Here is a 24,559-nt window from a genome sequence, read left to right on the forward strand (position 1 = left end):
GTGAAGAAATCTCAGTGACATCCCACTCCTTTTCTTTCTCCTTGGCCATTTTCATGCTGGGTGTCCTTCACACTGGGAGGCTCCCGGTTGTCCCTTGCTCTAGAAAGCAGCTGTTCCTCTGGGTAGTGTTCTTGGGTGCCCCGTGTGGGACCTGGACAGCTGTGAGCTGCCCGTCCAGATCTGCCCCACTGTCGTGTTCACAGTTGCAAAACTTTGTTCCTGACCCGCTTTCTGGGGGCCTCTCACTCACCTTCAGCAACAAACTCGTTCTTGGTACAAGAATCATTTCTGCAGCTGGGCACGTTGGCTCATGCCTGGAATCCCAGCACTTTTGGGAGGCTGAGGTGGGTGGATCACTTGAGATTAGGAGTTCCAGACCATCCTGGCCAACATGGTGAAACCCCATCTCTACTAAAAATACAGAAATTAGCCGGGTGTGGTGGTGGCGCCTGTAATCCCAGCTACTCGGGAGGCTGAGGCAGGAGAATCACTTGAACCCGGGAGGTGGAGGTTTCAGGGAGCCGAGATCATGCCACTGCACTCCAGCCTGGGTGATAAAGTGAGACTGTCTTAAAAAAGAGAAATCCTTTTAGCGTCTGCAGGGCGCAGAGGACGGTGACTTGTCCCTGTGTGAGGCTGAGTAGGAACAGGTGTCTGCACCCAGCCCAGTGAGTCTCCAGGTGTCATGATCGCCGGTCAGACGAACCCCCAGATGCTTTAGCACTGCACATGCGACTGGCTCTTTTGTTATCTTTTGTTGTTGATGCCAAGAGATAGTCATTCTTGAGAATAGGGAAAAAAAGGCCTGAAGAAAATAGAATTGTGTTTACTGTAGTTCTGTTGGAGTGGATGGGTTTTTCTCTTTGTATTCCCTTGTCTTTACAGGTTTCTAATGAATGTAACTTTTTATCATGGTAAATACATACTACACTTAATTTTTTTTTTTTTTTTTTTTTTTGAGACAAGGTCTTGCTCTGTCACCCAGGCTGGTGTGCAATGACACAATCTTGGCACCCTGCAATCTCCGCCTTCCGGGTTCAGTTTTCATGCCTCAGCCTTCCAAGCAGCTGGGATTACAGGCACACGCCACCATGCCCAGCTAATTTTTGTATTTTTAGTAGAGACAGGGTTTCACCATGTTGGTCAGGCTGATCTCGAACTCCTGACATCAGGTGATCCACCTGGCTTGGCCTCCCAGGGTGCTGGGATTACAGGCGTGAGCCACTGGCGCCTGGCTACTACACCTGATTTAAAAAAAAAAACAATATCAATCTGCAGTTACAACACATGTGTGTGCGTGTGTGTGCGTGCACACGTACATATGCCTGGGCCACAGCCCCTTGCGTGTGTGTGCGTGCACGCGTGCATATGCCTCAGCCACAGCCCCGTGCGTGTGTGCGCATCTGTGTGCGTGCACAGGTACCTATGCCTCGGCCACAGCCCCGTGCGTGTGTGTGGGTGCACATGTACATATGCCTCGGCCACAGCCCTGTGTGTGTGTGTGCACGCATGCATATGCCTCGGCCACAGCCCTGTGTGTGCGTGTATGCGTGGCATGTGTGCATATGCCTCGGCCACAGCCCCGTGCTTGTGTGTGCGTCTGTGTGCGTGCACACGCACATATGCCTCGGCCACAGCCCCGTGCATGTGTGTGCACACCTCCATCACCTGCAGCTAGTTACTCATGCACCTCTCGCTGGCCAAGAAACCAGCAGACAAACCCATGTGCTCCTTTTTCAGTGTTCTTGTCCTCATCCTCAGGTTTGTCTCTTTCACATACACTGGAGTAAGCACAGCTGTTTTTCAAAGTGCTTGTAATGCCAGAGTAAGAACTACAGTGTTTTCTGTGCCCCGAAGTGTGGTTTCCCAGTCCTGGATTGTTGTTCTACTTTTTTTCTGGTGGGGGGACAGAGTGTCACTCTTGCCCAGGCTGGAGTACAGTGGTGTGATCTCGGCTCACTGCAACCTTTGCCTTCCGGGTTCAAGTGAATCTCCTGCCTCAGGCTGCCTAATAGCTGGGATTACAAGTGCATGCCACCATGTCCAGCTAATTTTTGTATTTTTAGTAGAGATGGGGTTTCACCATGTAGGTCAGACTGGTCTCGAACTCCCGACTTCAGATGATCCGCCCACCTCGGCCTCCAGAAGTGCTGGGATTACAGGCATGAGCCACCGCACCTGGCCTGGATTGTGGTTCTAATTAGATAAAACACTGTGGTACACCTTCTAGCAGATGTCATCACTGAGAATCGTATGAGGCTGGGGAGGGCATCATGCCCCTTGCTCTGCGGCTAGCGCTGGGCTTCCCATTCTCACGTTTGTCTCTCTGCTCTAGTGTGTAGCCCACAATGCCTTGGAGTGTGCACGAGCCATCTACGCCTACGCCCTGCAGGTGTTTCCCAGCAAGAAGAGTGTGTGGCTGCGTGCTGCATACTTCGAGAAGAACCATGGCACTCGGTATGTGGTGGGACCCGCCTGCCCCAGGGTGCTAATGAAACCTCCAGTTCCATTTGTGTAGCCCTGAATTTAAACCTCTCATCTCTGCTCATCCAGTCTTGTGCCCATTTGAGGTCTGGCCCTCTGGTCATGATCAAGGATTTTATGGCACTTGGGACTTTGCAACTGGATCCATCTTTTTTTTTTTTTTTTTTTTTTTTTGAGACAGAGTCTCGCTTTGTCGCCCAGGCTGGAGTGCAGTGGCGCGATCTCGACTCACTGCAGGCTCTGCCTCCCGGGTTCATGCCATTCTCCTGCCTCATCCTCCCTAGTAGCTGGGACTGCAGGCGCCGCCACCACGCCTGGCTAATTTTTTTTGTATTTTTTAGTAGAGATGGGGTTTCACCCTGTTAGCCAGGATGGTCTCGATCTCATGACCTCGTGATCCACCCGCCTTAGCCTCCCAAAGTGCTGGGATTACAGGCGTGAGCCACCGTGCCTGGCTGGATCCATCTTTATAGTCCCTTCTGGGACGGGATTGTTACTGTTTTCTAGTTGAGAAACCAAGGAACTCAGGGGCCCATCCTGCGAAGTGTGTGTGTTTGCACACGTACATATGCCTGGGCCTGTAGCCTGAGGAGTGGCCTGGGTGTAGACTTGAGGCTGGAGCCTGCATGGCCCATGGCTGAGCACTGGCTGCAGCAGTGGGTGGGGCAGCATCTGGGCTCAGGCAGGCATGTTTTCCATTTAAGCGGAGCTGGCTTTGGGTTTTGACTGGTTTTTGTGCTCAGAGGAGGTCCTTGACAATTTTCTTTAACTGTACTCTTTAATTGAAAACATCTTTCAGGTCTGCTTTATTGGCTGTAAATGCTGATTATATTTGGCGTTGCAGTTTATTGTTTTAAATGGGTAGCTCTCAAGGGCACTGGGCTCGTGTCCCCACACACCCTCTGTCCGTCCTCTCCCAGGTCCTCAGGTGATGCTCCCTGTGCCAGGTAAGGACAGGCCCTGCTGGTTCCACTGGGTCTGCAGCTGAGTGTTGAGCCATTGTCTTCCCGTCTCTGGTGTGATTTAGTCTCAGCCTCTTCAGGGTGTCTTTCCACGTGTCCCCCTGAAGCCCCGGCCCCTCCCCATGTCCACCAGCTGCTCTGGTGTTTTGCGGTGACCTCCTTTGGTGTGTTTTGAAATGGCTCTCATGGTGTCCCTCTGTAGAAGGTCACCTGGGGCAGTCTGAGTGAAGAACAGGGTGGGGCCAGGTGTAGACTGAGGTCTCTCGGCCCGTGACCTGAATATGAACTGCTGCCTTTGACCCCTGGGCACAGCGGGCAGTGCCCTCCTGCTGCCCTGCCTTCTCCTCAGTGCACGCTCACAGGGATGAGCTCGCAGGGATGAGGCGAGGCCGTAGTGCTGGGGAGCTGGTCCTCTGGAGAGCACAGTTGCTTTGCCGTGGCCCTTGCCCCACACAGTGTGATCATGTGCTCACTTTGTCTTGCTGTTGAACTCACTGAGGCCCAAAGGGGTCATTGGTGCAAGATGATGTGACTGAGGGTGGTGGGCCACAGGAGAGTCCAGGGGCGTCAGGTCTCATGCCCAAGGCTGGCAGTTTTGCTCAGTAGTGACCTAAAATCACTTTCTTCCTATAAGATAATTCTTTTGGATGCCGGAAGAGTCAACCTGGGATCATAATCTTTATCAGTGGGTCCGGGGTGCGCTTGTGCTGTGATTCAAGATGAAAAGGCCTCCCCTGTCACAGACTGAAGTTATTGCTGCCTCCAGGACACATGGCTGTAAAAGGCTCTCTTGTGAAGTTCTCTCTCCAGCTCTGCTATTTAAACAATGCATTGCTTTGTAGAACCCTCTTCAGTAGTTGATTTTAGAATCTTTATGGAGAGGAAAGATTTCCCCACACTCTCCCCATTGTAAAATCTGGTCAATCATTTATAGCATCGAACTTTGGAGCAGCAACTGTCTTTCTGGCGCACCCACGCCGTGGCTGAGTGTGATGTGTGTCTGGTTGATGGCCCTGACTCGGGTGACCGTGGCCTCTATCTTGCAGGGAGTCCCTGGAAGCCCTCCTACAGAGGGCTGTGGCCCACTGCCCCAAAGCAGAGGTGCTGTGGCTCATGGGCGCCAAGTCCAAGTGGCTGGCAGGGGATGTGCCCGCAGCAAGGAGCATCCTGGCTCTGGCCTTCCAGGTGGGTGAGGTCGCCTGTGCGGTGAGGGGCCTGTGCACACAGGAGCTGACCTGGGTGCTGACTGGGGCCTGAACATCTCCCACATACAACGTGGCATGTGCTGTGGCCGGGTGCACTGGAGTCCAGGGGCTGCTCCACGGGAGCAGGGGCCGTGAAGGGGCCTGAGAGCAGGAAAGCAGCCCACCTGGCAGATCCTTACCTCTTGGTCCCCCGACTCGGTGTGACCACGGGTAAATGTGTCAGAGTATAGAGCATGGGGTCACACAGGCTGAGGGTGCCCTCATGTGAGTGGACGCATTCAGACAGCCTCACTGAGCCAGGTTGTCTGAGGGTGCCTGGTTGTCATGAGGTGTATGTGTGTGTTTTTAAGTACCTTGCCTTTATTTTCACATATAGCGTCCTAATACTTCATGACATACTTTTTAATAAACTATAGAATGCTATATGAATGTCAGTTACTGTAGCGCAGGCTAATGTCATAGAGTGTGCCCTTCCTTGAGCAAACATCATGAGAGGGGCCTGGCCTGGGTTTAACCTGCTGCTCTCAGCTGCCTGTCTGAGATGGCATCACTCCTGTGGATGACTGCAGCGTCCCCGCCGCCTGCCCGCTCTCTGCTGCCTGTCAGGCGGCTTTCCTTGCCCATCGTGTTTGGGCTGCTTTTCAGGTCTGTGACGTGGTCATCTTGCATGGTCAGTGGGCTGCTGTGCTGATTAGGACGCATTCAGACAGCCCTGGGCACCAGCCCTGGGGAGGCTCTGAGGGCAGAGCCTGCGTCTCCACTGGGCTCTGGGCTGTGTGAGCCTCCTCGGCCTGTGGACGCCTTCTCCACATGTCAGTGGCACTCTGGGAGTCCTTTCTCCTGCCCATGTGGGCTCATGAGGACAGAACAGCTGGCTTCCTTTCATCAGGCTCAGGGCAAAGAGCGAGGTTGGGTGTGGTGGGTCTATATAGGGTGTGAGTGACCCATTGAGGGGCTTTGAGAGGGTGTGGATGGATCCTGGATAAGATGGCCCTGCACCCACCCTCATTAGTGCTCAGTGCTGTGGCAGCCTCCTCGCTGTCCTCGCGTGAACGTGGGCCTGTGTGTTTCCAGGTGAGTCCGGGTTCTTGCACTGGAGTCCGCTCTGTCATCTCCTCCCTGGGAAGGGCTTGGACCAGACTCATCCTGCAGCAGAACAAGGCCTGGCTCGGTTCCTGCCTGCCTGCTTTTGATTAAGTGTGATCAGGCGCTGGTCCCTGTGTTCTGACCCCTCTTGACGCTGCTGTACTTGCCCTCCAGGCCAACCCCAACAGCGAGGAGATCTGGCTGGCGGCCGTGAAGCTGGAGTCCGAGAATGATGAGTACGAGCGGGCCCGGAGGCTGCTGGCCAAGGCGCGGAGCAGCGCCCCCACCGCCCGGGTATGCAGTGGCAGGCAGGGCTGGGCCATCCGGGGTGCGTGGTGTGCACACGTGGGCCCCACGCCTGGCTTGAGTGGTGATGTGAGTGAGATGACAGCAGGCAAACGAGACCAGAGCACATTCATATGGCCGGGCACGGTGGCTCACGTCTGTAATCTCAGCACACAACACACTCATCTTTGTGATGTGACTTTAAAACATCCGTATGGCCGGGCGTAGTGGCTCTCACGCCTATAATCCCATCTCTTTGGGAGGCCAGGGCAGATGGATTACCTAAGGGTGGGAGTTTGAGACCAGCCTGACCAACATGGAGAAACCCTGTCTCTACTAAAAATACAAATTAGCTGGACGTGGTGGCACATGCCTGTAATCCCAGCTACTCAGGAGGCTGAGGCAGGAGAATTGCTTGAAACTGGGGGCGGAGGTTGCCATGAGCCGAGATCACTCCACTGCACTCCAGCCTGGGCAGCAAGAGGGAAACTCAACAACAACAACAACAACAAAACCTGCATACGGCTGGGCGTGGTGGCTCACACCTGCAATCCCAGCACTTTGGGAAGCCGAGGAGGGTAGATCACGAGGTCAGGAGTTCAACACCAGCCTGACCAACATGGTGAAACCCCATCTCTACTAAAAATACAAAATTAGCCAGGTATGGTAGCACACGCCTGTAGTCACAGCTACTTGGGAGGCTGAGGCAGGAGAATCGCTTGAACCTGGGAGGCAGAGCTTGCAGTGAGCCGAGATCATGCCACTACACTCCAGCCTGGGTGACAGAGCAAGACTCTATCTCAAAAAAACAAAACAAAAACATACTCATATATTTATCCCCACCTTTTGTGTACACAAACAGGCTATGAAAAGCTGACACAAGTACCCACAGTGCTGCAGGTAACAGTGTTGGGGACGAGCGTAACACGAAGCACGTACCCTGGAGCCGACGCCCTGCTGATGATGCGTGTCTGCCCCACAGGTGTTCATGAAGTCTGTGAAGCTGGAGTGGGTGCAAGACAACATCAGGGCAGCCCAGGATCTGTGCGAGGAGGCCCTGCGCCACTATGAGGACTTCCCCAAGCTGTGGATGATGAAGGGGCAGATCGAGGAGCAGAAGGAGATGATGGAGAACGCGCGGGAAGCCTATAACCAGGGGGTACGTCTGCCTGCGCCTTGGGCTGCCGCTGACCCGGCACTCACAAAACTGAGCCCCCTGGTGCAGGGTCATTGCCCTTCACCTCTGAGGAGATGTGGAGGGCTGGGGGTTACAGCGAGGGAGCTGTGCGCTCAGGACCCACACCCCGGTCCCCTCACTGAGTTCTGTGCTTTGCACACACTGCTCTCAGAAGTGCAGAGCGTGGCACACCTGAAGTAAAGGCTGGTATGTACAGACCTGTGTGCACAGGTCCACAGCACCACCGCACATTTGTAAACCCACAAATGCAGAGTGGGACACAGGCAGCCCTGAGGTGCTGGCTCGCCCACTGCAGTGAGCAGCTGGCATAGCTGTGTCCCAGTTCCTCATAGACACCACCTGAGCTGCGCTCTCACTTGTTGGCTGCAGTTGAAGAAGTGTCCCCACTCCACACCCCTGTGGCTTCTGCTCTCTCGGCTGGAGGAGAAGATTGGGCAGCTCACTCGGGCCCGGGCCATTTTGGAAAAGTCTCGTCTGAAGAACCCAAAGAACCCTGGGCTGTGGTGAGTCCTGATAGGTGCAGGCAGCCTGGGCTCTTGGCACAGCTTACCCATCAGGTGGGCCGTCCTCACCCGCTGCTTGTGTGGAGTGACCTGTGCAGCGATTCCAGGCTCCGGGGCTTGCGAGGTAGTAGGTGCTGGCCATGAAAAATCACGGTCCCTGCCTTGGGAGAGTTCGGCTTAGGTACTGTGACAGGCCTGCAGATGGTTTGATGCAGTTTAATTTGTGTTCTGATGGAGGGTGCCTGGGAGAGGGAGGGGTTAACGATAGCTGGGACGAGGGAAGGATGGACCCCGGAGAGCTGACTCCACAGAGGAGGTGGCTTGGAGGGCCCTGGAGGTGGGCAGGAGTCTGCGAGGTGCGGGCTCTGTTCATGGAGGTGCTGCATCCAGCTCAGGGTGACGGGGCTGGAGTACTGCGCGGGCACTGCTGCAGACAGGCAGCTCCTGGGGCCTTGTGCGGCCCTGGCTCTCCCAGGCTGGTCTTGCTTGTTCTGGATGCCTTCACCTGCATCTGGACAGCGTCAGTTTCTGAGGTGTTGCCTTGGGGCGGTTGCCAGTGGGGCTGGCAGGGATGTGGGCAGCAGCGCATTGCTTCTGTGGTGGGTGAGCTCTGCTGTGCAGGGAATGGAGTTCTTGCTGCTGTGACTGGGTGGGGAGCCTTTTCAGACAAGGCTTCCTAGAAGCTACCAGAATATGCGCCGTTGGTAGATGGCTGTGGGACTTCCCGGGGCCTGTCTCCTCAGGCTGGAGTCCGTGCGGCTGGAGTACCGTGCAGGGCTGAAGAACATCGCAAATACGCTCATGGCCAAGGCGCTGCAGGAGTGCCCTAACTCTGGTAAGGGGGTGCTTCCTGGCTTCCCAGACTCAACAGGGCTGGTGCTTCCTGACGGAGTGGGGACTCAGGCTTCCGACAGACTTTACTAAAATGTTTTGTTTGTGTGAATCATTTCAGTCGAAAGTTTCAGCTATACTTGGCCATTAAGACATTTTAATGAAATTCCTGGCCTCAAAATGGGAGAATTTGATTTCATGTTCTGAAGTGTTATCATTTCTTTTTCTTTTAAAATTTAAAAGAAATTGGCCAGGTGTGGTGGCTCATGCCTGTAATCTCAGCATTTTGGGAGGCTGAGGCGGGAGGATCGCTTGAGTCCAGGAGTCCATCGCTTGAGACCAGCCTGGGCAACATAGTGAAACCCCGTCTCTATAAAAAATACAAAAAGGGCCGGGCGCGGTGGCTCAAGCCTGTAATCCCAGCACTTTGGGAGGCCCAGATGGGCGGATCACGAGGTCAGCAGATCGAGACCATCCTGGCTAACATGGTGAAACCCTGTCTCTACTAAAAAATACAAAAAAAACTAGCTGGGCGAGGTGGCGGGCGCCTGTAGTCCCAGCTACTCGGGAGGCTGAGGCAGGAGAATGGCATAAACCCGGGAGACGGAGCTTGCAGTGAGCTGAGACCAGTCACTGCACTCCAGCCCGGATGACAGAGCGAGACTCTGTCTCAAAAAAAAAAAAAAAAAAAAAAAAAAAATTCCAAAAAGTAGCCAGGCACATTGGCACGTGCCTGTAGTCCCAGCTACTTGGGAGACTGAGGCACAAGAATCACTTGAACCGGGGAAACAGAGGTTGCAGTGAGCCGAGATCGCACCACTGCCCTCCAGCCTGGACGACAGGAGTGAAACGCTGTCTCAAAAAACAAATAAATCGGTCGAGAGCGGTGGCTCACTCCTGTAATCCCAGAACTTTGGGAGGCTGAGGTGGGTGGATCACCTGAGGTCAGGAGTTTGAGACCAACCTGGCCAACATGGTGAAACCCCGTCTACTAAAATACACAAATTAGCTGGGCATGGTGGCGCACGCCTGTAATTCCAGCTACTTGGGAGACTGAGGCAGGAGAATTGCTTGAGCCTGGGAGTGGGAGGTTGCAGTGAGCCAAGATTGCGCCACTGCACTCCAGCCTGAACGACAGAGTGAAACTCTGCAGAGTGTCCCATCTGTGCCCTTGGGGCTGCCATGGTTTGGGGGGTGGTCAGAGCACTCATCCTTTGTGGTTCTTGCACAATTCTGCGAGCAGTGCGTGGGAGGCCCCCGTCACCGTCTGAGGACGTCCTGGGTTAGATCTCTGCAGGCTGGGCACCTTTCCGGAACCGGAGGCTAGAGGGCAGATCTTTGTTCTTTGTTTCTGAATTGCAGGTATCCTGTGGTCTGAGGCCATCTTCCTCGAGGCGAGGCCCCAGAGGAGGACCAAGAGCGTGGATGCCCTGAAGAAGTGTGAGCATGACCCTCATGTGCTCCTGGCCGTGGCCAAGTGAGTGAGGCGTCCCCACAGGATTGCGGACCCTTGGGATCCTCATGGGCTCTTTTTCCAGAGTCTGTCTGCCTCTCCCTGGTCATTGTAAAGATGCCCGGCAGCAGGGTGGGCTCCCCCGATCCTCAGCTGCTGTCACTCCTGCTGTGGTCTGGGGCAGGCGCCGCTCCTGGCAGAGACAAACCTGAGGGTGCTGCAGCATCACCTGGGCTTCTGTCCCAAAGCCCTGGGGAGGGACAGCCAGTCTCTCTATCTGTCTCTCTTTTTCTGTTTCTCTCTCTCTCCCTCCCTCCCTCCCTCCCCAGAGATCCCCTGGGTGTGGTTCAACCCTTCCTCTGTTCCGGCTTCTTCTAGGAGGCTGCTGTCTTTGTCTCTGCAATTTTTTAGTTTACATCTACACAGGCCTGGGTTACAGGATAGATTTGCTGATGTTGGTTCACACAGAATTTTAAGTGGTGAGCAAAGCCCCTTTGGACAAGAGGCTTTATGTTGGGGCAAGAAATCACTTTCAGCTCTGTGGCCCCGTAAATAATCCAGAGCTGGAGATGGGAGCCTAATCTGTGTGCCTAGGGGTGCCAAGATGACTGTGCTGGAGGCTGTCTCAGAAGACATGATGTGAAGGGGAGGCAGAGATCAGTGAGTGACCTCACACCATGTGATTCACACTTGGGTGTGCTGGCCGCTGGGTCAGAGACTCGCTGGGGACGTGACTCTGGAACTTCGCAGGCAGCTGCTTGTTGCCATGGGGCAGAGCGTGCAGACTCTAGGCACATGTGGGCAAAGGCCTGCCACGTGCAGGGCACAGCAGGGAGCTTGGGGCCACCCCTGACCCACAGGGTCTCTGTCTCCTTCTAGAAAGAGGATGACGGTCTGAGAAGGAGCTGGGCCTGAGTGTGCGTCAGGAGGCTGGGAAGTGACCATGTAGGGGTGAAGGGAGTTCTTAGAAGAACCCTGGACTCCTGAGGCTGCAGCTCAGGACCTGGGCTCACCTGGCGAGGTGGCGTGTCTGACCCAGCCGCGAGGGGCCTCACCTCATGTGCCCGGCTTCCCCCCCACCTGCCCTGCCATGGGTCATGCAGAGACAACAGCCTTCCTAGTGCCGGCTCTTGATTCTCTCCATCCCTTCTCCCCAGCACTGGGTGGCAGTGGTGCTTAGTCTCCAGAGGTCTGGGTGCTGCCCCCGCAAGCCTGCCTGTAGGGGCACCTCCTCTCCCCTGCCCGCGGGCCCCCGACACATGAGAGAGGCTCCCCACAGGGAGGCTTGTGTCTGCCTGGTGCTCCCTTGGTCCTGCCCTGTGCGTCCACCTCCCAGAGTGACTTCTGGGTGACACTCTGATAGTGCAGCCATAAAACCTTATAAAAGGCTTTGCTAAAGTAAATAAGTCACTCCTTGCTCTTCCCAAGCCAGTGTTGTGTGTGTCTGCTATCTGGGTTTGTGCTCTTTAAATCACAGTTTATCTAACACTGGGCAATTAAGAATACCACAAGGCTTAAAAAACAATCACGTTATCAGAGTGTGAAATAATTCCGTTTGGCAACTGAGACGAACCCAAACAGCTGCCTGGAGTGGAGGGGTTCCTCGTGTTGTCTCTTGACTGCGGTGCCTCTGGCTCCAGGGGGAGGTGACCCTGAGGAGAGGGTGGAAAGGGTGGCAGCAACGCAGAGTCCCGGGCCTGCCAGCGTGCCCAGCAGCAGTGCCCGCCATCCTTTCTCCAGCCTCTGATAGTCCAGCATGGACCTCTTCAGGCCTGGTTTTCAGGTGTCCATGTGCCTGGCAGGCACGGTGGTGTGAATCCTGTGGCCTGCGGGCTGCAGGCCCAGGCCCTGGTGCTGCCCGAAGTCCGTCTTCTCAGTGTTCACTGGGGTTGCTGCTGGAGGCCAGGCGGGGCAGGATGATCCAGCAGGTGTCTCAGTGAGGAGCTGAAACTGTATAACTTTCCCTCATCAAAGTTGTAGTTTAATTTTGTGTCAGGGTTAGTTTCATCTCCTTGTATTTGACCCTAATTTTATGGAGTTGGAAGGTCTTTCCCTGCGTGTGAATTTTTTTTTTTTTTTTTTAAATTTTGAGACGGAGTCTCGCTCTGTCGCCCAGGCTGGAGTGCAGTGGCCGGATCTCAGCTCACTGCAAGCTCTGCCTCCCGGGTTCACGCCATTCTCCCGCCTCAGCCTCCGGAGTAGCTGGGACTACAGGCGCCCGCCACCTCGCCCGGCTAGTTTTTTGCATTTTTTAGTAGAGACGGGGTTTCACCGTGTTGGCCAGGATGGTCTCGATCTCCTGACCTCGTGATCCGCCCGTCTCGGCCTCCCAAAGTGCTGGGATTACGGGCTTGAGCCACCGCGCCCGGCCTCGTGTGAATTTTTAAAGAAACAATTTGGGCCGGGCACGGTGGCTCATGCCTATAATCCCAGCACTGGGAGGCTGAGGCAGGTGGATCACGAGGTCAGGAGTTTGAGACCAGCCTGACCAACACAGTGAAACCCCATCTCTACTAAAAATACAAAAATTAGCCGGGTGTGGTGGCGCGTTCCTGTAATCCCAGCTACTCAAGAGGCTGAGGCAGGAGAATTGCTTGAACCAGGAGGCAGAGGTTGCGGTGAGTGGAGATTGCACCACTGCACTCCAGCCTGGGCGACAGAGCAAGACTCTGTCTCAAAAAAAAAAAAAAAACCATTTGGTTAGACCCGTGAAGGACGACTTCAAGTTAATGATCTGGGGTAATTTCCAGATCAGCCCAGGCCCTGCTCCTCGGGCCTTCTTGTGGGGAGCACCAGGGCTGCGGGTCAGGGATGACGCTGATGGCCCTGGAGCCCTTCCCCTGCCCCAGAACACTGTCCTGCAGCCACTCACTCTGGGTTCCCGTCCTTCTTCCGGAACAGGCTGTTTTGGAGCCAGCGGAAGATCACCAAGGCCAGGGAGTGGTTCCACCGCACTGTGAAGATCGACTCGGACCTGGGGGATGCCTGGGCCTTCTTCTACAAGTTTGAGCTGCAGCATGGCACCGAGGTGAGGCCCTCGGCAGACCGCCGCTCAGTGCCTTCTGGGACTGTGGTGGGGAGTTCCGCCAGCCCTGGGGGCTCTAGGAGGTGGCCACAGCCCGCGTGACTCTGCCCGGGGTTGGGAGGATGGACCGGGTGGGTGGGGCACAGCATCCTCGACGCCCCCCCACAAGGCAGTCTCTGCCTCCACATCTGTTTTCTGCTTATAGCCTCACAGCTCCACACCCTGGAATTGAGATGCCCTGTCCATTAGAGTGGCCTGTCTGCTGGCGTATTTTAATGAGTTATTTGCTGGCTGGGGCCTGGGCTCACTTGAGGAATGGGAATGGAGTTGGCCTTTTTCTTGGGCCTGAGCCTGGGTATGGCTTTCTAGGATAGCCTGGACAGCAGCCCCTCTGCTCCCACCTGCCCCCCAGAGCCAAGCTTTGTCAGAGCTGTGCTGGAGGTGGTCAGGCTGTCCTGGTCTTCCCTGGAAAGTGTTGCCAGCCCACATGAACCCTAACTCCTTGTTTGGAGACGGCAGATGTGAGCACTTGTGTGAGGCACAGACATGGGGAGCCTGGCTCAGTTCCTCATCTGTGCGCTGAGGCTGGGGGGTCCGTGCTCCTCAGGCTCCTTTGAGGAACACACCTGAAAGAGCCTTGCCTTCTGGTGCAGGGCCTGTGCCCCCTCGCCCGCCAGTTGGGGTTGGTCCTGCCAGAGCCAGGTCTGCATGGGGGCAGGCGAGAAGCAGGCGAGGTCTGGGGAGTAGCGTGGGAGGACCCCTGCCTGAAGTGCCCTGTGGTCCCCCCAGGAGCAGCAGGAGGAGGTGCGGAAGCGCTGTGAGAGTGCAGAGCCGCGGCATGGGGAGCTGTGGTGCGCCGTGTCCAAGGACATCGCCAACTGGCAGAAGAAGATTGGGGACATCCTTAGGCTGGTGGCCGGCCGCATCAAGAACACCTTCTGATTGACCGGTCGCTCGCCGTAGCTGGTCTCCGTGGGGCAGGGTTGGGCCGCACGTGGGAGGGCATGTGGAAGGGCCCTGAGCCGTGTCCTCCTTCATTAAAAGTTTTTATGTCTCGTGTCAGAGCAGACAGCCTGCTGGTTTTCTCTGGGGCCCTTCCCTGGCTCCTGCTTCTGCTGCCCTAGTCCGGCCTGTCCTGGCCTGTGCCACACTGTCCTGGCGTGGCTGCGATCTCCCTTGCCTGGGCAGAAGCCTCTTGCAGATAGCCAGTGTCTCACAGAGGCAGCACTGTGGAGGTGCCCGGGTTCCCCAAGACTGTAGAGAAGGTGGTGGGAGTGCAGATGTTCTGGCCGAAAGCCCTGTGTGGGGACAGCTGGAGATAGTGGGGACCGAGCTGCATGCAGGACAAAGGTGCTCGCAGGAGCCTGGCAGCCGCCTGCAAGGGTCTTGGTCAGGGGACAGCTGGGACCTCCCTGGGGTCTGAGTGCAAACAGAACTCAGCTCTGCCCAGGGCCTCTCCATACGGCCTCCCAGGCCCCTCAGGCATGTGCTGAGTGACAATGTCACCAGTAAGAGGTGTTCTTACCTTTGGAGGTGAGTTTATTTATTTTTGAGACAGAGTCTCGCTTTGTTGCCCAGGCTGGAGTGCAGTGGCACGATCTCGGTTCACTGCAACCTCTGCCTCCTGGGTTCAAGCAATTCTCCTGTCTCAGCCTCCCGAGTAGCTGGTACTACAGGCGCCCGCTTCCAAACTCCTGACCTCAGGTGATCCATCCGCCTTGGCCTCCCAAAGTGCTGGGATTACAGGCGTGAGCCACCGCACCTGGCCGTGAGTTTATTTTTGCTAATTTAACCTTAAAGCACTGTAATGGTTCTCATCTCCGGGTTGAACGTTGCATTACCTGGGAGACTTGGCTTCTTTTCAGCCTTAGCTGCGTAAGGATAAAGGACAGCCTCAGGCCTGGGATCGTGTGTGTGCATCCAGCAGGGAGCCAGCTGGCTCTTGTGTAGGCCAGGGCTGGAGACATCTGGCTGGAGGTCATGGCTGGCCCAGAGGGTGTGGGTGGACAGTTGTTTAGGCTTGCAGGGGAGGAGGAGGGCACTGTCACGTGGGCCAAGAAGGCTGCTGGAGAGCAGCTGTGCCTGGACTTTCCTTGTGAGAGGGGAGCCCCGGAGGGTCCCAACCTGTTTTGTGGTACCAATGGCAGGGCCTGTGATGGTGGTCAGTCACTGACCCACAGCTCTGCCCTCCTGCACATGGGGGCCTGTGCTAGGCCTTGTGGTCTGCCTGCTCCTGATGAGTGAGAATGGCTGGGGTGGGGGATCCCTGTCTGCACATGGGGTGGTCCTGGTAGACCAGAATGTGAGTGTGGGTCCCCCTTCCCTGTGGTTCTGGGGACCTCGAGGACATGGCCAGTCCAGGGCAAGGGACCTGCCACCCGTGTGGGGTCAGGAACTGCTGGTTGGTCTCTGCTGGGCAGGCAACCTGGGGTCCAGCTCAAATCATTGGAGTCTGGAAGTCCTTCCTCTCGCCCCGTCCTGGGGAGCAGCTGCTGGAGCTTCACGAGTGTTTTAATTTGACTTGTGGAGGAGTTTCCTTGGATCTTTCGTGGAGACATGGAAGCATGAGAGAGCCTTCAACATTGACTCTGAAGATGAAGAGAGTTCTGCAGCTTTTTGGAGTTTGTAAAGTCAGCCCGGCCCTGTGCAGATGTGGACACCGAGGCCGAGGAAGGAAGCACTTCTCCGAGCTCAGCTGGGTGGGCATTGAGGGTCACACAGAAAACAATGTGTCAGGCCACGTTCAGGGGAGAGGCTTCCCGCAGGGCCCTTGGAAAGTTCCAGAGCACTCGCGTTGTCCGTGTGAAGAATGTCAGGCCACGTTCAGGGGAGGCTTCCCGCAGGGCCCTTGGAAAGTTCCAGAGTTGTGCGTCACTTAACGGTGGGGACACATTCTGAGAAACACCTCGTTAGATGACGATGTCTTGCAAATATGAAAGAGTGCATTTACGCAAGGCTGGCAGGCAAGGCCTCCTGCACCCCCAGGCTGTGTGCCAGAGCCTGGGGCTCCTGGGCTGCAGACCCGCACAGCCTGTCACAGCATTTAATCACATCCAAGCACAGAAAAAGCAAAAACGGAAAGACGCAGTGTTACAGTCCTAGGGGACTCCTGTCACCTGTGTGGTCTGTTCTTGACTGTTGTGTGAATCACTGACTTTTCCCCTGGGAAACGACCTTCACCTGTCTTCAACTGAGATTTTTTCAGCCCACGAAGGTGAGTTGTGCCTCAGAGGTTGTTCTTGTTCTGAGGTGTCTTCACCACGGCCTGTCAGGCTGCAAACCAGAGTGCCTGCCCCAGACCGCAGCAGAAGTGACAGCAGCCAAGGATGGGGACCCACCTGCTCCCGGGTGTCTACGGCAGGCAGCAGAGTCACAGCCCCAGCGAGACGCCTCCGCCCAGGAGGAGTGAGGCCGGGCCAGCAGCAGGGGCCCGGGAAGCCCCATGTCTTGGGACCTGCTAGGGCAGGGCCCCCTGGATGTCAGGCTGCAAGTCCGGCAGCTGGGGAGGGGATGAGGCCTCCTACCAGCTCTGCCCATCAGCCAGCTCCCTGGGAGAGGCAGCACTTGCTGGCCACAGAGTTGGCCCCGGTCTCACCTGGCTCCCCTCCCCCACCAGCTGGGCCCGGCACCGCCCAGCCCACACAGCGCCCCACCCCCCTTGACAGAACGGTATCTCTGGGACTGACAAGTTAATCCAAGACCCACATTAGCCCTGCATCCCCTGGGAGAGGTGGCTGCTCCGTTCCAGGGCCAGGTTAATTGAAGTGATAGGGAGCTGGGAGGAGGGGGCAGGGCTGGGATTGCGTGGCCTCTCCTTCCCTCTCCTGCTCCCTCCCTCAGCTTGGAGGAGCCAACTTCAAAAGCCTCCGCCTGGCCTGCCCCTCTGCAGTCCTCCAGGCAGCCTGTCCAGGGAAGCCGTTGGCTGGTGTTGGACCTGGTGCGGTGGTGCACACCCTGTCCGAGGACCCCAGGATCATGTGTGTGGCCTGCTGGCGGGAGTGAGGGAGGGCAAGACCCTGAAAGGCCCATGGTGAGCAGCTGTGGGCCTCCTCTAGGGAGGGGGCTCACTTGGGTGGAGGGGCTGGGGGTGCACACAGCTCAGGAGACACTGCTTGTTCCCGAGTCCCCCCGGGAGATCTACAGTTGGCTCTGGTCACTGTGTCACTGTGGGTGGCAGTGGGTGCATGTGCCCTGGCTTCTGGTAGTTGGGCGAGGGGGGCTCCCGGGTGCCGGGCCACCCTGTTCTAAGCTGGGCTGAGGCTTGAGCCAGGAAGTGCTACTAACAGGCCAGGTGGGACTCCCAGGGCAGCCTGTCTGCCCCACCTGGCTGGGACACAGCAGGTGCTGGACATCCTTGCAGCTCCAGCTGGCCTGCTTAGGAGTCAGGCTCTGCTTTTCGCTATGACCTCTGACCCAGAGCGGGCAGAGGGGATGACGTGGCAATTCTGAGCCCACCAAGTTGGCCGTGGCGTGTGTGGTTGGGGGGCCAGGTTCAAGAAGGGGCTGTAGCAAGCCCTCTACTCTTCCAGCCATTGCTGCTCCGTGCTCCGAGCAGGAGCTGCCACCCCCACCAGGCCCCCAGCTCTAGGCGAGGGTTGGGGTGCTGCTTGGTCAGGCTCCCCTGCAAGGGCTGGGAAGCCGAGTCGAGTCCTGTTATCTCGGTCGGGTTCGCATGATTAATTTTCCAGCCCTAGATCTGCTGTCTGACTCCATCCGGGGCCCAGGGGAAGGTTTGGGGCTGGCCCCTTTTGAGTGGCTGGGAACCTGGGGGCCATCAGCTGTCTCCTTGATGTCTGGGCTTTTTCCCTGTGGGAGCAGGCCCTCCACTTTGGGTCGGTGGAGGCCTGTGGCATAGGCTGCCTGGAGGGATGGCGTGGGGCGGCTGGTACAGGCAGAGGGGGCTTTTGCAACTGTTGGTTGGGGCTGGATGTGGTGGCTCCTTCCTTCTCTGTGGCTTCTGGGAGTCCCCCCAGCTTTCCCCTTCCAATCGGGTGTGGCTTGGAGCTCTGAGCCCCTGCCCCACTTGGCTTGGAGGTACAAGGAGCTCCCCAGTTCCCATGTCTCTGTGAGCTAACCCAGAGGGCGCCAGTGTGGGAGGTGTGGAGTTGAATGGGCATGGCCATGGGTGGGACAGCCTGTACTGGGACAACTTCCTACTGTACCCCCAAGAGCCTGCAGACCAGCCCCACTCGAGCTGTGCAGGGCCAGGTGGGCCCTGCTCTGTGCCGTCTTGAGGGTGCTCCACCCCTTGCTGGCCCCACTCCTACATGGACCACAGAGCCAGGCTCTCCTGCCTCTGGCCCTGCCCCCTCTGTCTCCTGCTGGTCTTCAGGGCTCAGTGACGTGGCCTCCCAGTCCACATCACTCACCCCTTGCACATTTTTGCAGGGAGCATAGAGCTGTCTGGTTTGCAGACTTATCTGTTGTCTCTCCTGATTCATCCCACCAGGCCTGTGCCTACAGCCTTTCTTGATTGGTGACATGTCCATTTCATAAGGCTCAGAGATCCCGTGGGGTGGGGAAGGGGGTGGGGCTTCTACGGAAACAAAGTGCAGGCGGGCTGGCTGCTCCCTGTGCTGGGAACCCCCGCCCCCAGGCCTGACCCCAACCTGCTGTCTCCTCCAGGTATCCCCCAAGCCTGCACTCTGGGCGCTTCTGTTGGCGCTGCTGGGGACCGCGCCAAGCCGCGCCCATTCCCCGGCCTGCAGCGTCCCCGACGTGCTTCGCCACTATCGCGCCATCATCTTCGAGGATCTGCAGGCTGCCGTGAAGTGGGGCGGGGCGGGGGCCGAAGAGACCAGGCCAGGCTCCAGACACTTTCATTTCATACAGAAAAACCTGACTAGACCCGGGAGCTCCGGACGGCGGGGACGCCCTCGGGCCTCCTGTGGCGCCCAGAAGGTATGGAGGAGGCGCCCCTACCCAAGTTCGCCGGTCTGCTCCTCTCTCAGTCTCCCCCCACCCCCACCCCGCCTTCCTCCCTTCCCTCCCCAGGAGCACAGTATCCTCCTGTCCATCTCATCCCTGGGTCGGACCCTGCGCGGGGCGGTGGCCGGGAGCCGCCGCGGTGCCCTGGAGAGAGCTGCATGGACCGTGGCTGTGCGCACCGAGGCGGTGATGCGGCGCCACTGCAGGACGCTGCCCCAGGTGTGCGTCCCTGAGTGCACCCGGGGCCAGACCTCCCCTAACCCCACAGGGCCGCCGCGCGTCCCGGGGCTCCACGGCCCTAGGCTGAGGTCGGGCTGGGCCGCGCCTCCCTTCCCGGGCCGGGCTGGGCGCGGGCGCCGTGCGCATTCGCTGACCGCCCTGTCCCCGACAGCGGAGCCGGCGGCCCGAGGTGCGCCCTGCCCGGCGTCGCGGCGGCCGAAGGCAGCTCCTGCTGCGCGCCCTGGACGCCGTCGCCACCTGCTGGGAGAAGCTCTTCGCGTTGCACGCCCCGGCCTCCGGGGGCTCCTAGCGCGGCCCGGCCTGGCTCTGCCTTCAGCGCCCTGCGCGGGGAGGAGAACCAGCGGGGCCGCGGCAGAGCCTGGAGACGCGCATCGTTTTGTCGACTTGGTGACCTCGGCCCCTCGCTCGACGCAGCCCGCGCTCCCCGGAGGGCCCAGGACTTGGAGAAGGGAGCGCGCCCGGCCGCCGCTGGGTCTCGGAGGAGGCCCGCCCTCCACGCGCCGAAGGCCTCAATAAACGGAGCTGGCGCCGCGGGTCCGGCACTCCCTTCGCCTGCCTCTCTGTGGGCCTAGGACCGCCCCGGGATCTGCGCTTCGATGGCGGGGGGCGGCGGAGGGGGAATGCGGGGAGCGGCACTTCCTGTGGCACCTGGACGGGGCGGAGCCGCCGCTCCCAGCCTCGGGCAGCAGAGGGCGGGCGCGGGACGCTGGGCGCGCTCCGGCTCGGTCAGCTGCTCCCGGCTGGGCGGAGGGGAGAGCGGGGGACTCCTGGGGCCTCTAAAACGTCACGTAACCATCCTGCTCCACTTTGGACCGGGGCCGGGGGTGGAAATTGAGGGGAGGGGAAGGCTGGACTTGGTGGATTCGGAGCAAAACAACCGGATAAAGGAAACGGGCCCGAAGGGAAGCGGGAGCTGCGGGCCCTGGCTGTGAGCTTGGCCAGGCTATTTCCTGCTGCCTCAGGAGGGGTGGCCACGGCCTGGGCTCAGAGACTGCCCAGCCTCCTCTGCAGGACTGGCCAGGCTGGGGCCTGCTTTCTGGCCCCTGGAACCCTGCATTTGCTGGGGGACTGACCCCTGGTTCCCTCATCTGATGCACGGGTCTGGGAGTCTGTCACCCCCTCCCTGATCTCGGCCCATGGAGGAGCACAGGAGGTAAAGTCCCTGACACCTGTTAACCTCCCCTTCCCTGAGAGGCAGCGAGCAGGCTGTGCCTCTGGCATTCTTTGGGATCAGGGGCAGCAGCAGAAGAAAGAAGTAACCTCCCAAGCTGACCCTGACCCAACTCCACACTCTGTGTTAATGTATTTAGTCTGTACAACAAGAGCTACTGTCTGTTTTATAAATGGGGAAAGTGAAGCACGAGGGGGCCGTGAGACTTGCCCCAAATCACAGCCAGCAGTGTAAGAGCTGGCCTTAGACCCAGGCCCAGGGCATGGGATCTGCCGTACATCCCCTGCCTGGAGGCTGGGGACCACGCTTCCTGGACTTCAGAGCCTTGGACTCACCTGCAGAGTTGGCACTTCTGACAGAGTCCCTGGTCATGCTCTGAGCACAAGCACCCAGCAAGCGTTCCCAGGCCTAGTTCTTCATTGCCTGCTCCATGGGGGCCAGTGTGGGCAAGTGTGGGAGGGATGAAGGGGAGAGGCAGGGTGCAGGAGCCCCAGCTGGAGCCAAAGCACTTGAGGGAGGCACTCGGACTTATCCCGAGGCAGCGGAAGGTCTCTGGTGAAAGAGGGATGTTAAAATTGGGAATCTAGAAAGATCCCCGTGGCTTGTGTGGAGGGCTGGTGAGGATGAAAGGGTGAAGAGAGGTCCAGGCTGCCCAGGGTCCTGGCTGGAGTACCTGGGTGGGTCTTTGGGGGAACCTGAACATGGGAAGCACTAAAGTGGGAGTGGGTCTGTTTGAGGTCCCTGAGGGAGCTGGGGAACTGTGGGCGACTTATGCTGGGGTGTGGAGCATAAGGTATGGACAGCAGAGCGTGGCTGGGAGGCAGCTGATTTGGGGCCTGGAGAAAGAAAAGAATCCAGGGTTCTGGGCTGGGCTCAGGGACAGGATGGGGACAGGCCCTCCATGAAGGCTCCCACTGTCACATTGCCCCAGGGGCAGCTGACTTCTTGCACTTAGACCTGCCCCAACCCCTGGGCCATGGGGAGGGCACTCTTCTGTCCATGCATGACCTCCTGGGCTGCTCCATGGCTCCTGCCCACCCACAGTGCTCCTGTTCTGCTGTTCAGAGCAATCAGAGGCTGGGGATATGGGTGGGCAACAGAAACAGCTCCCTCTACCCTGACTGAGAAAGGTTCAAACGAACCACAGCCTCTTGGGGGCAGGAGGGGGAACAGAGGCCTCAGGGTTTTGGGGACACATGTCCGTGCCTAGTCCTGGACCACGACCACATGGATGAGTGAGAAGCCCTGCATCCTGGCCCATGGCTCCTCCCCCTCATGCACAATGGGAGCAAGGTGGGCTTTGGGCTTCTGGGACAAAGTTCACTCGTCCAGGGTGGGGACAGCCCAACCAGACTAGGTGTAGGGGCATGTGTGGAGCTACAGGAAGAGGCCCAGAGCTACCGAGAGCCACAGAGACTAGGAGAGAAGCCGCGGTGCCTGCTCAGACCTGAGAGGCTCAGGTCCTCTTTGGGTTCAGCGCTGGGACCGTAGCCCCTCTGTAGCTCCATGAGGATAGAGGCATGTCTCCCTCAGCATGGTACCCCAGCACCTGGCCCAGGCTAGCACATGAGCTGCTCAACAAAGGTTTGTTGCCTGGAACTGACCAGAATCAACCCAGAGATGGAAAGAGACTCACTGGCCCCACGGCCGATAGGGACAGAGCCATTGGCCATGGAACCACTGAGGGCAGAGCCCATGGACTGGCCCTGTATGTCCATAGACCGACTGGTGGTGCCTTCCCTGCAGAGGCCCAGGGCAGGTGGCCTGAGCCTGGTTCTTTGTAAAATACTGTTTCTGGGTTGAGGCTGCACACAGTACTGTCCTGTCCCACCCTCATGCCTTCTCAGGGCTTGGCTGCTCCAGGGAGGTGGGGGCTGTGCCAGGGTAACAGATGGGGCCTGCAGGGCACTGGCTGGGGTTGTGCAACTTCCCACAGCTCAGGAGTCAGACCCCTCCATGTGCAGCGCTGGGAAGAGGGGGCCAGGCAGGCTTTGAAGGGGGCCTGGGTCCCGAGGCCTCCCCAGACTGGGAGCCTTTGAAAGAACATCTGGAACTCGGGCAACTGGCTAGTCTCTGGATTTGCAAAACCAAAAGTTAATCCTGACTTTTCCTCTTGTGTGTTCCCCACCCCTGCCCCCAAGCTCCTCTCTCTCCCCACTCCACCTCCACCTCTTCAGCGGTGGGGGATGCAGCCTCTTATGGTCTCTCAAAGCACCCTCCCCCACCACCGCCACCGGCCCCCACCCCAGCCTGGGAGTTTTGCTGAAGCTGACCCAAGGGAGGTGGTGGGAAAGATGGATGTTGTCTCGGTACCTGCCATACCCAGGCCCTGTGAGCGGACAGGACAGACCACCACACCGCGGCTGGAGACGGCTGGGGAGGAGTGTGAGTGGTCCTCAGAGGAAACAGCTGTGCCCAGACCTGGGAGGTGCCCGGCCTTGTGTGGGCTCTGAGCCCTGCAGGTGTGCAGAGAGGCCCCCCTGCTCCAGCTGTGGCTGACTCGGAAACAAGTCCCCCCCACTCCAGGAAACACATACTCACTGGTGGGGGGAAGCCAGGTGCTGGGGCCCATTGTCTCTGCCAGTGCCTTTAGGACCCTAGGGGAGGCCCAGCGACAGCCCCCATCCTGCCCCCTCCCCAGGAAAAGACCCAGCTTTGTAAACACAGAAACAACCATGGCTCCTCCCCGCTCTTCCCCCTCCCCATTAAAATCCGGAAGAGCCAGCGGGAGGTCGCACCTGCTGGGGGAAGTGAGTCCTTGTTTTGGGGGAAATGAGGAGGTCAGGCCTCTGGGGGCAGGGCAGGGCCGAGTGCGCTGGGGAGGTGGGCAGCCCTGGGGCTGGACGCGGGTTCCCGGGTCGCCTTCCGGTCTTGCTCCCTTCGGGAGGTCCCGACACGGGCGTCCTCGCAGTCTCCCCGCCTGGCCTGGCCGGATTGTGACAGCCGCGGTCAGGGCTCCCCACCAGGTGAGCAGGCCCTGTCCTTGGCGCCCCCTGCCCGGCTTGAGGCCAGGGGTCCGGGCTGCGGCCCGAGATAAGCGCCGCGCCCGCCGCCGTTTCCTGCACTTCCAGCGCCGCCGCCGCGCGCGGCTTCCTGTTTTCTCGCGCTGGCGGGCGGGGGCGTGGGGGCGGGACGGGGGTCGTGGGGGATGGAACGGGGTCGTGGGAGATGGGGCGGGGTCGTGGGGGTTGGGACGGGTCATGGGGAATGGGACGGGGTCGTGGGAGACGGGGCGGGGGTCGCGGGGGACGGGGCGCGGTCGCAGTAGACGGGGCGGGGGTCAGGGGGACGGGACAGGGGTCGTGGGAAGGGAGCAGGGTCGGGGAGGATGGGGTGGGGTCCCGGGGAACAGAGGTTGCGGGGAGCCGGAGCAGGCCAGAGGAGTCTCAGTAAGAATGAACTTGGCCGGCGCGATGGCTCCCGCCTGTAATCCCAGCACTTTGGGAGGCCAAGGCGGGCGGATCACGAGGTCAGGAGATCGAGACCAGCCTGGCCAATACGGTGAAACACCCGTCTCTACTTAATAATACAAAAATTAGCCGGGCAGGGTGGCGGGCGCCTGTAGTCCTAGCTCCTCGGGAGCTGAGGCAGAAGAATCGCTTGAACCCGAGAGGCGGAGATTTCAGTGAGCCGCGATTGCACCACTGCACTCCAGCCTGGGTGACAGAGCGAGATTCCATATCAAAAAAAAAAAAAAGAGAAAAAAAGAAAGAAGGACCCTAGGTGCTCCAGGAGACCCTGCTCCTTCTGTAGGACTGGAGGCTCCTTCCCTGGCCTGGGGCAGAAGTGGTGGGTGGGCTGGATGGAGGTTGAGCCGTCCCTGTAGGGTCTTAGCTTTGAGGGGCCTGTTTGGGATTGGAGGTTTGCAGCTCTGGACCTCCCTTTCCGGCAGCTGTTCCAGTACATGGGTTCCAGGCACTTAACCTATTGTTCAGACTTTGTCATTAGAGATACACATTTTTGCAATTTTATTTTTTATTTTATTTTATTTTATTTTTTTGAGATGGAGTCTCGTTCTGTCGCCCAGGCTGGAGTGCAGTGGCTCGATCTCAGCTCACTGCAAGCTCCGCCTCCCGGGTTTACGGCATTCTCCTGCCTCAGCCTCCCGAGTAGCTGGGACTACAAGCGCCCGCCACCTCACCCGGCTAGTTTTTTTTTTTTTTTTTTTTTTTTTTTTTTTTTTTTTTT

General features: G+C 58.3%; 3 protein-coding genes across 10 annotated transcripts in view; all 3 read left to right on the forward strand.

Annotated features, from left to right (window-relative positions):
* PRPF6 (pre-mRNA processing factor 6) overlaps positions 1–14,096 on the forward strand; it is a 39,550-nt gene extending 25,454 nt beyond the window's left edge. The window contains exons 10-18 of the mRNA XM_026447252.1: positions 2,336–2,457; positions 4,493–4,631; positions 5,912–6,031; positions 7,005–7,181; positions 7,590–7,723; positions 8,467–8,558; positions 9,917–10,031; positions 12,909–13,035; positions 13,822–14,096. Coding sequence (XP_026303037.1) covers positions 2,336–2,457; positions 4,493–4,631; positions 5,912–6,031; positions 7,005–7,181; positions 7,590–7,723; positions 8,467–8,558; positions 9,917–10,031; positions 12,909–13,035; positions 13,822–13,974 — 1,179 coding nt within the window. The 3' untranslated portion in view covers positions 13,975–14,096. The remainder of the gene's footprint in view (positions 1–2,335; positions 2,458–4,492; positions 4,632–5,911; positions 6,032–7,004; positions 7,182–7,589; positions 7,724–8,466; positions 8,559–9,916; positions 10,032–12,908; positions 13,036–13,821) is intronic.
* Positions 14,097–17,704: 3,608 nt separating this feature from the next.
* On the forward strand, positions 17,705–19,742 carry C20H20orf204 (chromosome 20 C20orf204 homolog). The gene is made up of 4 exons (XM_023183251.1): positions 17,705–17,762; positions 18,530–18,933; positions 19,027–19,179; positions 19,352–19,742. The coding sequence occupies exons 1-4, from the start codon at positions 17,705–17,707 to the stop codon at positions 19,487–19,489; spliced, it is 753 nt and encodes a 250-aa protein (XP_023039019.1). The 3' UTR covers positions 19,490–19,742.
* Positions 19,743–23,086: 3,344 nt separating this feature from the next.
* The window catches only part of TCEA2 (transcription elongation factor A2), a 31,236-nt gene continuing 29,763 nt past the window's right edge, over positions 23,087–24,559 (forward strand). For 7 of the 8 annotated variants that reach the window (XM_023183205.1, XM_023183207.1, XM_023183204.1 and 4 more), the window contains exon 1: positions 23,128–23,337. The gene's annotated coding sequence lies outside the window, so the exon portion shown is untranslated. The other variant, XM_023183213.2, reaches the window with a different exon arrangement.

Source organism: Piliocolobus tephrosceles, chromosome 20 (assembly GCF_002776525.5).
Source record: "Piliocolobus tephrosceles isolate RC106 chromosome 20, ASM277652v3, whole genome shotgun sequence".
Taxonomy (NCBI): domain Eukaryota; kingdom Metazoa; phylum Chordata; class Mammalia; order Primates; family Cercopithecidae; genus Piliocolobus; species Piliocolobus tephrosceles.

What these genes read in the sequence shown, in the direction of transcription:
- C20H20orf204 (XM_023183251.1), top strand. Translation starts at nt 17,705, where the DNA reads ATGATTAATTTTCCAGCCCTAGATCTGCTGTCTGACTCCATCCGGGGC. An exon ending in CATCCGGGGCCCAGGGGAAG is followed by an intron (nt 17,763 to 18,529) that starts GTTTGGGGCTGG and finishes CCATTTCATAAG; the next exon opens with GCTCAGAGATCCCGTGGGGT. An exon ending in ACTGCAGGACGCTGCCCCAG is followed by an intron (nt 19,180 to 19,351) that starts GTGTGCGTCCCT and finishes TGTCCCCGACAG; the next exon opens with CGGAGCCGGCGGCCCGAGGT.